The 12,403-nt window shown below is 56.0% G+C and overlaps 1 protein-coding gene across 5 annotated transcripts in view; it reads left to right on the plus strand.

Moving 5' to 3' along the window:
- The first annotated feature begins 4,710 nt into the window (after positions 1-4,710).
- TMED3 (transmembrane p24 trafficking protein 3) overlaps positions 4,711-12,403 on the plus strand; it is a 31,465-nt gene continuing 23,772 nt past the window's right edge. The window contains exons 1-3 of one of the 5 annotated variants that reach the window (XR_003212334.2): positions 4,711-4,973; positions 6,263-6,511; positions 10,599-10,939. Coding sequence is in view for 4 of the 5 variants with exons in the window: in XM_025893046.2 (XP_025748831.1) it covers positions 4,803-4,973; positions 6,263-6,511; positions 6,727-6,834 (528 nt within the window). In the remaining variant the exon portion in view is untranslated. Of the gene's footprint in view, positions 4,974-6,262; positions 6,512-6,726; positions 6,866-10,488; positions 10,940-12,403 lie in introns of those variants that run through there. The other 4 variants (XM_025893046.2, XM_025893049.2, XM_025893048.2 and 1 more) reach the window with 4 other exon arrangements.

Here is a 12,403-nt window from a genome sequence, read left to right on the forward strand (position 1 = left end):
GTTGCTGGATCTCCCTCCTTGGGTCCTACGTCTAATGTCGATGAGTGTTAACATAAGCTCCTGCTCAAGGACAGGGCATAAGTGTCAAGTGTCTAGCCCTTGTCTCTTAGAGTCCGGGGTCTGAGATTCACATTTCATCTGCACTCCCTGATTCTCTGGACAGTTCAAACCTTACCTTTAGGTTCTCCCCTACTGAAATAACTTACGTTAACAAAAAGAAAAAAAAAAGGACTAGTTTCAGTATGTCTGTTTCCCACGTCTGTCTTCAAGAAAGGCAGGCCCACGTCATTTCTAAACCCCTAGAGGAGAGATTATGAGGGACTCTACCGGGGGAGGAGAAACTGATGGGACTGGTGGGGGAGAAGTGATGAGGGATGAGGCCACAGGGGTCCACCTGGAGGGAGAGGGGGCATTTCCAAGATTGACAGAAGGTTAGAAACTTGGGATCCCTTGAGTGGAACTTGTCTCCTTCCAGAGCAAAACCACAGAGGGGAGAGGCTGCATAGTGCATCCCGGGCAGCTGGGCGGGGGGTCAAGCTGGGCAGGAGGGCATGGGAGCTGCTTGCCCTGAAGGAACGCTGCAGCTTGGACAGTGCACACATCAGCGTGACTGGTGAGCCCGAACACTGTGCACTGTTGAAGACCGCCACAGAACGGGACTCCTCCATGACCGAGAGGGACATTCTTATTGTCTTCGTTAAGGTGGGGGATGGGGGGCAAGATCCATTTTAATTTGATTTAGAAAAGTAAAGAAGTGTGATGCTTCTTACATTCAATGGTAATGAAATGAAATTCACAGGAATCCGTGCTCTAGAGCCCATGGCATGCACAGCTGGGAAGGAAGAAACTTGTGTCACACTTGGAATTTGCCAGAGGGGGTGGAGTCCTCAGACTTCAGGGAACAAAAGGGAGGTAATTGTTCTGCGGCTGTAGTAATACTAGGTCAGGTCCACAGAGGGATTAGTGTTGACAGTTCTCACTGGGAATCCTTGGGTGTAGGTGGTTCTGGGATCGACTAAGTGTGGACAGAGGGTCCGAAGTCCTACAGTAGAAATGTAGCACTGCCCACTGGTGACAAAGGTCTGCATTATGAGGAAGGATGGGGAAGGAAGAGGAACAGAAGGGGAGAGGGAATATGAAAGGACCCAAGAGGTCAAGGTCCTGCCAGTGTGAACCAGCCCAAAGCAACAGCCCGTGGAGGAGTACCCCCTGGGATCTCCATTCTGGAGTCCTCTGCCTCACCCAGGATGATGGACCCAGAATCACAAACACTCCTGATCTAGAGCACAAAGGATTTCTCATATGGTGAGAGATAAGCGTCTAAATTAATTTTTTAGTTATCCCATTAGAATAAGGACTTAATCTTTTTTTTTTTTTTTTTTTTTTTTGCTGCCGTAGGCACTGTTGGTTGCCTATCTGGTTTGATTTCTCCCTTCTCCTCCTTTCTGTTAGATCCTGATTTTGTTCATGTAGTCACTCAATATCCTTGCCTCTCTTTTGACTGAAGCTAAGCTGCTCCATCCCCAGCTCCCTCCAAGGGAAGTCCTGATTGGCCTGAGTTAATCATGACATTCTCCTTATCAGCAATTGGCTAAAGGATCTAGCCTAAGCCAGCCACCATGCGGCTTTCCTCCTGTCAGTGCCTTAGATCCAGAGATGGATGCATGGCCTAATTGGGCCAACTGGACTGAAGGGAAGAACATACGTCCCATGGTTGAAAGGTTTTCTCTTCCTTCCACGAGACATGACCAAATAAACATAGTGTCTCAAAGCTTATTTGTTTGGTTTGACAACCCTCTTTTGACAATGAGAGAATAGAGTCTAAGGATAAAGCCAACATGAAGAGGGGGGTAGAGCTGGGAGGAAAGTGGACCGGAGCCTTGATCGTGCTATGCCTGCAGCCTGCATCACATCTGAACTTTCTGTTACATGAAACAAGATATTCTTGTGTCATTTAATCTAGTTAGAGTTGGTTTTTCATTTACTTGGGACACCATGTGAATTGGTTGTTTATTCAGTCTCTGCTTGAATATTTTAATACGACAAATACATCAGTACCCCCTGTTCATTTATTTTTGGAAAGCCCTAATTGCCAGAAATTCCTTTCTTATGTTGAGTTGAAATGTACCTCACTGTCAGATTCATGCTTTGTCCCAAGTTACACAAGATGGGACATGCAGGACAGATGTACCCGAGGTACGGGTGGACACAGAGTGCTTGGTGGGAAGCATGCTATCTTCAGAGTCAGGCAGATCTGAGTTCAGTTGCTTCACCATTAATAAGCTGAGTTGAGTTTGGGCAATATGGCAGTTTGTTTAACGGCCACAAATTCCTGCCATCCCAGTACGCTCCTCCTCTGAATGTGACTTAGAGCTCCTCCCATCCAGAGATGGAGTCTAATTCTTTACCTTGAATCTGGGCTGGCCTCGGGACTTGCTTTGGCTGACAGAATGTGGCAAAAGTGATACTGGAGGGTAATTCTTGGGGGCAGGGCTTGCTGTTTCTGCCCTGGCTGTCTTGGGATGTTGCCCCCCGCCTGCCATATAAGGAAATCAGGTACACTGCAAGAAGCACAGGATGCATGGAGGGCTGAGCGCTCTAGCCAACAGCCCCCATCAGTTGGCACACATGAGTGGGACCGTCTTGGACCTCCAGCCCAGAAGACCCTCCAGCTGAAGGCAGCTGCGGGAATAAGCTCAAGCCAGACTAGCTGAAGAACCATCCAGCCAACCGATGCAATCATGAGAAATTGTGAGTCATTGTCGGTTTAAGCCACGGGGTAGTTTGTCACACAGCAAAGGCCGACAGAAGCAGAAATGTGATTTCATTAAACATCTTCTGTGTCTTTATTGTCAAAGGAAAAAAATAATACTTTTTTTGCTGGTTGCTAGTGAGAATTAATTAATGCAAAATACGTAAAGTGCATATGTAGCTAGCACTGCGTGCTAAATAAGAGGTAGCTGTCATGATTGCTGTTAATGCAAACTGTTAATGCAAAGTTAACACTTTCTTCACCCTTAGATTTTTTTATTCTTTGAGGTTCAGTCCTGTTTCCTCTGACTTTACCTGGTTTGAGAAGTCTTCCTGGCAATTTACTATACTGGCCCCCTCCTAATTACCCCCCCCCCCCCCATTTTATTGCTGTTCTTCCTAAAGTAGTACAACACAGGTGCTCTGATCATTGCCTGTGACCGCGTAGCAGTCGCCTCCAGCAACAGCACCTTCCACGGAGCAGGTGCTGAAATAGTGCTGTTCCTTTATTAACCCCGCGCAAGTCAGGGCTCCTTTTCCAGTTCATCCATTTCCACCGTCTGACATTCTGCCACCGGTCGATGATCAGTCTTCCAATGCTCTGGCCTGAGCGACTGCCAAGTCAGGATTCCCGCCTCTGAACTTATGCAGGTGTTTTCTTGGAACTTAAACATGGGACTTAACATTAAACCCGGCAAAATTCCTTTTAGTTAGTCCTAGCTTAGCACTCCAGCTGGCCAAGCTCATTTTGCTCTTACATCTGTCATTTGTTTCCTCCCTTGGTGCGTCTTACATGTTTCCTTAAATCAGGAACTAAGAAATAATGTTCAACAGCACAGAGCCAGGGAAAGAGCCTCAAGGCACACCCCTCCACACCTTCTCTGAGTATGGTACAGAGTCAGTAAATATTAACAACGACATTATGAGTACGGATTGCTTTCACATCGCTTAGCACATTAATGCACAGTCCAGTGTGCCGGGTGGCAGTCCCTTCCCTCTCATCCACGTGGAGGTCTATAAGGGCCGTACTGTTCTTGGCTGAAATCAAGACACCCATCTGATAACGCTGTCCTGAAAACATTCTTAACTGTATAGCCAGACCACAATCGGTGTTTTTCTCTTTGTTTTACCTGATCATAGAATATAAAACCCTGTAGTAATGACCATACAAAATATCTTCCTGGGCCAATGGTAATGGATTAAGCAGTGAATCAATTTATCAGCTTTCGGGGCTTTTGAGAAGTCAAAGGGAAAGAAAGAGGGTTTTATCCCAGAAGAAGCTTCACTTTGTCTTGATCGTTGGACATCTGCGTCGCCGAGGGTAAGACCCTTGTTGGCATCCACGTGAGCGCAGGTGTGAGAGCGCGGGTCAGCTCCCAGCACTGGCCGCAGCCCCTGCACCGGGGAAGGAATGGTGTGTTCACTGGGCTCCCAAGCTTGGTTCCTGCAGCCTCCTGCGGTGCGGGCACGCCCACTTGCTGCACCCCGAGGCCGGTCCTCCCGGGTGGTGCGGGACCTCCGCGGCAGAGCCCCCCGCGTTTCCTGCGGCCGCTGTGGCTGGTGGGGCGGGGGGCGTGTGGCCCTGGTCCGAGCCCAGGGGACGCTGCACCCCGCGGAACCCGGAGGTGCGGACAGCGTCTGCTGGGCCCGCGCGCAGGGTGCTGGACTGCCCCCCCCCCACCCCGCGGCGATCCCCCGTGCTTTGTGCAGCCACTGTGGCTCCTAGTGGTGGTGGTGGTGGGGCGTGGACCTGGGCCGATCCCGAGGGATGCTACCCAGCGAGACCCCAGCCGAGGGCGCCCCCACGCCACTCCACCCACTGAGGCCCTCCGCCTAGCAGGGCTCCGCTGGGGGAAGGGGCGTGGCCTGCCAGCTCAGCCAGCGCGCACGCGCAGCGGGGAAGGGGCGGGGTGCCTCTCCACACGCGCGGCTGCGCACCAGGGCCCCCGTGCTCCCGGAAGCGCCGCTGCCGCGCCACGTCCGCGCCCCGCGTGCCCCGCCTCCCGCAGCCGCCGCCGGGCGGGGACCCTACGAGACCCGAGCCGAGCGCCATGGGCCGCGCGGGCTCGCACCCGGCCTCGGCGCCGCTGCTGCTGCTGCTGGTGCTGCTCCGGGCCGAGCGGCTGCCGGGCGCCGAGCTCACCTTCGAGCTGCCGGACAGCGCCAAGCAGTGCTTCCACGAGGATGTGGAGCGGGGCGCCAGGTTCTCCCTGGACTACCAGGTGAGGCCGGCCCCCGCGGCGCCCTGCTCGGTGGCCGGAGGGGCGCGGGCCCTGCATCCCGGGCAGCGACCACCCTGGCCGCCGGCGCGCCCCGTCCCACGCGTCTGGGGTCCTTTGTCCCGTGTGTACTCACATGCGCCAGTGGGGAGGAAGTGGGTTCGGGGTGTCGTTCCCACGCTGCTCCGCATCTGCAGCTGGGCGTGGGGTGAGCAGAGCTGTGGTGTTGCCACACGCCGCTGCCAGCTTCTGCCCTCCGCTCCCCTCCCACAGACCTCAGGGCACGCGGTGGGGGCGGGCAGACCTAGGGTTGGGGGCCGAGTGGGGAAGGGTCCCCAGGGCAGCCCCCTGCTCGTGGACACTCCGGGCATGAGGTGGCCTGGGCAGCAGGAGTGAGGGCAGGCCGTCCGTGGGTCCTCGCTGTCCAGAGCCGTCAAAAGAGGCGTGTACTTGGGACAGCGTGGTGTGGGATGGCCCCTGGGTTGCACAGCATATAAGTTGTGGCCGGGTTAACCCCACCCCCACCCACCCAGGCACAGTCACTACAGAATGATCATTATGAGACTAGCGGGGCCTGGGAGGTCGCCCGGTCACTGCTCGGTCAGGAATCCCCTGTAAAGAATGGTCAGCACGGTGTAAACACCTCCAGCAACAGGGCACTCACCACTTCACAAAGTAAATTCTCCTCCCATCTGCACAAAAAGGAACTTCTGAAGTTTGGAAGCAGATAAAGGCTGCTTTGGTTCAAGGGACTGTGTCCCTTGATGGACCTTGGTTATAGCCCTTGACCGCCTGTATGACCCTGCTGTATGACATCTTTCTTAGGTTTATAAAGCTAGTTTGAACTAGGTAATTCCCGAGGACCCTCTCAGCTCTGATTGCCACTGAGTCTATGAATGCTTTAATCTGTATTTGCCTTCTTGCATTCGATCAGTAATAATAGGAACGTTTACTAGACCCCCTCTGCAATCTACTTGAGCTTGGAGCCTCAGTCTCCTCTTCTGTAAAATGGGAAGGATCAAGCTCCTTGCACCCTTGCAGAGCAAAACCTCTGGGAGTCAGTCAGGGATTCAGATCTTAGCCCTGTTACTTTCAAGCAGTGTGACCATGGCCGATTTCCTGAATCTCTCTTAGCCTCAGTCTAGTCCGCAGTAAAACAGGGTCCTAGCACCTGCTTTAGAAAGTTGTGAAGATTACCTGGGGAAAAAAAAAAAGTTCATAAAGTCTGATCCCGGTGTCTGGTCGGCTGCCCCGCTGGTCATGGCAGACTGTGAGTGTCTTTGTGGTTGTAGGTCATCACCGGAGGCCACTACGACGTGGATTGCTACGTGGAGGACCCCCTGGGGAACACCATCTACCAGGAGACCAAGAAGCAGTATGACAGCTTCACGCACCGGGCTGAGGTCAAGGGTGTTTATCAGTTTTGCTTCAGTAATGAGTTTTCCACCTTCTCTCACAAGACCGTCTATTTTGACTTTCAAGTGGGCGATGAGCCCCCCATTCTCCCAGACATGGGGAACAGGGTCACAGCTCTCACCCAGGTGAGTGGACATGGGCCGGCCTGGGCCGGCTCAGCCTTCAGCCTGTTCCTCCTCTTCTCTTCCTGTCTTGGCCCATGCTCAGCGTCACCACCCCCTCCCCTCCCCCCAGCCGCCGGGCTGGAAGACTCAGGGTTGCTTCACCTCTTTGCACGTCCGGTCCTCAAGCACACCTTCCCCTTCTGAGCCCCCTGCACTGTTTTGCCACATCCCTGCAGGACCTTCCTCCGGAATTCCTGGGTTCCGGCTCAGTCTTCCACACAGCACCACTGTGGAAGGGTCTTGCCGTGCCCCCCTCTGCTTACACCATATGTCTGCGTCATTAAGACCAAAGGCCTGCTTCGTATGCTTGCTCAGGTAATGTGAGCCGCTACGCCCCAGGTGTTGATGGCCTAAGGGACTGACTCAAGAATCGGGGTTTCTCTTTCTTGTCATCTGTCTGCTGTCTGTCAGGGCTTCAGGCCCCTCTGCGTCTGGCCACCAGAAGAAGGGAGCAGTGAGAAAGCCCCAGCTGTTTCTTAAACACCCTGGCCCAGAAGTGATGCACAGCACGTGCACTCACGTCCCATTGCTGACAGATGGTGGTGTGGCACATCTGCATGCAGGGAGGCCTGGCAGATCATCATCTCTGTCATGTGTGGCTCTCGGGGTCAATGATAATCTGATCCCAGGCTCCTTCACCGGTCTCCCCACTGCTAGTAAAGCTCCTGCCTCTCGTGTGCAGGCTCTCAGCTTCCCGAGGCTCGCATTCCATGTCATGTCCCTGAGTCCCAGTGCTTGGAGCTTGGCACGGAGTTATTTGTCAAATCACTGAGAGGCAGGGCCCAGGGAATCCTGCAAGACAGGAAGGACTGTGGTGGCTGCACTGTTCTTGAACCAAAGGCAGAGTGTCTGAGTCTCCAGGCAGGGCCAGAGCACCTTCTGGGCTGCCTCCAGCGTCTCCCCACTCCGTTCCTCTGTGGCTCTGCCCGTGGGTTCGTCTGCCCTCCCCATGCATGGTGGAAGGTTAGTGCTGCACGTTCCAGTATCATGGTCTGGCTACATAAGGCTATCTTAACTTAAATGCATTAAAATTAAATCAAAAGCTCCCTTCCTTGCTGGCTCTATAGCAGCATTTCTGGTGCTCAGTATCGCAGGTGGCTAGTGGCCACACATGGACAGTCCTGCTGGGCAGCACTGGGTCTGAGCCTGGCCGTGTGACCTCTGGTGGAAGATCCAGCCCAGGCGGGTTCTGTGCGGGAGCTTTCACAACCTATGCTGGAGAGTTCTGTTGTCGCTGATGAAACAGCCTCCATGCTGGAGATTTTGAAGCTCTCTAGAAGCTGAGCTCAAGGGCTTCCCTCTTACCAGTGGAAAACAGAGCGGTAGAGAAAAGCCTGCATGGTTGGTCAGTGCAACAGAGAAATTCTTTCCTGGAGCCTTAGAATTAGATTTGGTTTTGTTGCAGAAAGACTGATGACATTTCCCCCCACTGCGTCGCTGGACGTCATGTTTTCCCCTGCTCAGCCTCAGATGAGGGGTTTCCTTCCACTGTGTAACCCCGGACCCCTCTGCCTTGAATGGGAGTCTGTGCCCCCAAGAGTTCTCACCCCCCCGTGGTGGGCACTTGAGCCGTCTACGCGAGGTGCTGGCTGGGGGCAGCCTGAGATGAACGGCCGTGTCCCTGGCGTGGGCAGCTCCGCGGGGAACACAGCCCTGAAAGCCAGTTAGCCGCGGGGCACAGTGATCAGAGCTGTGGGTTATGGGAGGGCTCTCGGGAGGGGCCGGTTGATCCCAGGGAGTCAGGGACCAGCAGGTGCAAGTGTAGGGGTGTAACTTTCATTTTCTTCCCTGGTCCTTATTTTCCTTGCTCGGCGTGGGTCCCCCGTTGGCCACCGAGTTCTCACTTGCCCCCAGACCTCTTCGAGCTCAGTGGTGGCTTAGGGGCCATGTTTTCTGGCCCCAGAATCCATACTAGGATGAAAAAGCAGGCTCCAGAGTGACCACGGTCCAGGCTGGGGCTGTAGGCCACGGGGACTTATCTCCGGCTTGGGCTCCAGCATGACCAGGCTCCCAGGAGAGGCCTGGGCTGGGAGGATGCCCCCAGGGCGGCCGTGCTTCCCGTGCTCAGGGCATCCTGAGGGTCTGGGCAGGTCCTAGCAGAGGCCGAAGCTCTGGTCAGAGGTTCGGACGTCAGAGGCCCGGGGCTGCCTCCGTGGTGGCCTGGGGAGGGGTCGGTGTTTCCCTATGTCTGCTCTGAGGTCAGCTCGTGCTTGCCTGTCTCTGCGTTCTTGAAGTCTGTAAAGAACCAAGTTCTCCTGCCAGTGGAGGCCCTGAGGAGGCGAGGCCTGGGGGAGTTTGCTGGGGGTTGCATCGCCAGGTGGTAGGGACAGGGTGGGGTGGTGTGACAGTGGAGGAAGAGGACAGCCCCGGGAGGGGGACAGGTCATGGCGTCTCCAGGGACTGACTGTCCCGATGGAAAGTGACCAGAATCCCTGGGGGGGGGGGCTCGTAGACTCTGGAGAGCAGCCAGGGCTGGTGGTCTTGGCAGAGTGGAAGGCTGCGCCCCCGCCCACCGGGGCCCACGGCCCTGGGAAGGCAGGGCTCTTCCAGGGACAAGCGATTCTGCTGGCCTCCTGCCCGGTGGGAAGCAGGCTGGACGGGTTGCCGAACTGAAATGTGGTAACAGGCCAAGGAGTGCCTTTCAGACAGTAGGTCCGGTGGAAGATCCCAGTGGGTGGGACGGAGCCTGCTCTTAACGGGAGCGGGACGCTGCCGGGGGTCTGTGAATCTCGTGACGTGTTGCTCTCGGGTCTCCTGTGGGGCCCGCGCCGGGAAGGCTGTGTGAGCACCTGTTGCCCTCTGGGAACTGGCCTCCTTCCCTGTCATGGATCTGATCTGAGACTTTAAAGTCACCGCGGCTTGTCTTCCCAGAACCGTGGTGCGGGTCTCTGGCCTGTGACCTCTGACCCGGGCTTGAAGGTGGTGCCTTACATGGCATCTGGCGTGTCCTCTTCACCTGTGACTTGTGAGTCCTCCCTGTTCCTCTTCTTCATCCCTCCCTCTGTTTGCAGTGATTCTGGACCCTGGGAGGAGGCTGGACATGCCGGCCTGCACTGCCAGGCCCCCAGGGTGCTCCCAGGTCAGGTGAGCCCAGCGTGCGCAGAGTTTCTGAATGAGCTTGGGACAGAAATAAACTTAGTGGATTTCTAGCCTGGAGACCCAAACGAGCCCTTTTCTTGTGTTTAAAAACAAAGTCTGTGTATTTATGCATACTAAGTGCATGTGCATGTCCATACGCTCACACACGAGCACATGCACATATGTGCGTGTGTGTCCCCATCCAACCCCCTATTTCAAGGATGACCTGCCTGTCGCTGGGTCCTCTCAGTGCCCAGGTCCGCTCTTCTGCCACCATAGAGCACAGCCCCCTCCAGACTGGCTCTCTCCGGCCCCTCTCAGTGTCCTGGCTACTGGGGGCCTCGTAAAGTGGGGTTCTGAACTTGCCATCCTGCTCACAGTACTTTGCAGTGAGGGGTCCATCCTGAGGCCTTGACTGTGAGCCCCCCCCCCCATGCTTCTTCGCACACATCCCTGAGTCCGGCGGCCCTCCCTGTGCCTCACCTGTGCTTCTATCGCTCGGCTGCCTTCTCTCCCCTGCCCGTCCGCTGGGCGCAGCCTCGCCCCCCGACCTGGGCACTTTCCGTGGGAAGAGCGCCTCCCCCTCCTCTTGCAGGATTAGCAGCTGTCCCCTGGGCGGTCCCACAGCTCTGGATGCCCTCCTGCTGGCTCCTTTCGGGATGCATCCAGTCTGTTCTCCTTTAAACTTGTTGACATTCAGGACTGTGTCTGTGACCCATTTGTCTCCTTGTTCCTTGGGCCCCACACAGCGCCTGGGAGCTGAGGAGGGATCGCTGTGCATGTGAATGAACATGTCAATGGACGTTTCGGCCATGAGAGAAAACCCCATGTCATCTGAAATTCCCGTCTCGTTCTTATAGGCGCTCCTGCGGAGCCCCCGGCCCCTGTCGGTGATTGTGGCCTTGCAGGGATGGGCAGGCTGATGTGAACACAGGACCAGTGTGACCCTCCACATCTCCCTGTGTCCTAGGTAGTGACCGCAAGTGAGCAGAAGGAGGCTTCCGGAGATGCCATATCTAGATTTGGCCTGGACACAGGCTCACAGGGGTCAAGCCTGACCTCACACTGCAGCCGCTTCCCCGGTCCTTCCCGGGTTGGTCCCCCATTCGCTCTGTGATGGTGGCTGTGACTTCCTGAGCTCTGGAGGTGTCAGCGGAAGAGCTGGGGGAAGCGCGCCTCCAGCAGAGAGCTCTGTGCCCTGAGTGGTCCTGCTGGTGGCTGTCACTTGGAAGTCTCCTTCAGGGTCAAGTCTGTGATGTCAGGAACCCTTCTGGGATCGGTTGGCCATCTCTCAACATCAAACAACTGTAGGTATGAGCTATCTACTAAACGTGGGGCAGGTGAAGATACCTGGCACCGACCAGTCTGGGTGTGAGCCCTGGCCCACGATCACAGGGCACGCAGGATGCCACCAAGAATGCAGGATAAAGGCACCCCTTGGGGGACCCACTGAAGCCCAAATGGGCCTGTTCTTTCCCGTGGATTCTGCCCCTCCACCCCCTGTCCCGTGGAGCCCCATGAATTCCATGTTCTGCACGGTGACCTTGTCACTGTCCATCTGTGTGGCTTTTCCCCATGGGCCAGAAGGACAGTTCTGGCCCCTGTGTTTGGAGGGAACCCGTGGCCCTGGGAGGTGGGCCGCTCATCAGGCAGATGCAGGATGTGGCCTTGTAGGAAGCCCTCATCCTTCCTCACGTGGTCCAGAGTAGGGAGTGCCCAGCCGGGAGAATAAGCCAACAGGACTTCTTGGCCGGGGTCTCTCATTGGTCTCCTGGACACTGTTCAGTCTGTGAGAGAAACGGGGGTCTTAGGGTCGGTCAGGTGGTGGCGCAGTGACTCGGTCTCCCCTCCCTTCTCACGCTCACTGTATGGACAGGTCACCTCTGCAGTCTGGGGACCGAGGCAGGTATCTCCTGGACGCTTTGTGAGCTTGTCTAGCCTGAGAATGTGTTGTTGGCATAGAACTTTGTAGGTTTTGCATGAACTCATGACCTCCCATGGGCGCATGGGTTAGTTCTTCGCTGACTTCTGACGGCCTCAGACAACATCCCTGTATTGTCTCTCGCCTGGCAGGGTCCAGGCCGGGTCAGGGTGTGGCCAGTGGGATTTCCTCATGAGGCTCTGGGAGGGATCTGGTACCACACCCGCCGGGTTGTTGGCGGGTTCAGTTCCCTGCAGCAGAAGGTGCTGGGGTCCTGGGGTGCTGGGACGGTTTTGGCGTTCTGCCTGGCACGCGTGGTGTTGGACCAGGGAGAGGAGGTTGCAGGTTAGCATGTGTCCCGCGTGAGCATCTGTGTGTAAGCACGTTTGTAGGTATATATGCTTTGGTGTGTGTTCCTGTGTGTGTGTGCATATGTGTGTACGTGAAACTGTCCGCAGCAACTGTAGCGGAATGGGGCGTCCTGCATGATTGTGGTTTACTTCTCTGCTGTTAGCTGTGTGACCTGGGGCCAGTCCCACGGCATCTCTGAGCTCCAGTCCCCTCGTCAGCACGTGGGATGAGCGGGCTGTGGGGAGTCAGGAGTGTCAGCACGGGGCGGGCGTGAGAGGCGGTCAGGGCGGGTCCTGATGCTGCCACCTGCCATGGGACGCTGGGCAAGGGCCCTAAGCCCCCCGGGCCCCAGGTAGGCTGAGTGCAGAGGCTGAGCTGAACCGTGGCCTCCCTTAGCGCACACGCACAGTGCTCGCTTCAGCATGGGCGCCGGGGGCCACGGGGGCTGCGCGTGGATTCCTCCCTTCCTGTCTAGCGGAGACTGGGACCGCCTCTCTCTTCCT

Source organism: Callorhinus ursinus, unplaced genomic scaffold (genome assembly GCF_003265705.2).
Source record: "Callorhinus ursinus isolate GAN/ISIS: 27379988/994484 unplaced genomic scaffold, GSC_fseal_2.0 scaffold45, whole genome shotgun sequence".
Classification (NCBI taxonomy): domain Eukaryota; kingdom Metazoa; phylum Chordata; class Mammalia; order Carnivora; family Otariidae; genus Callorhinus; species Callorhinus ursinus.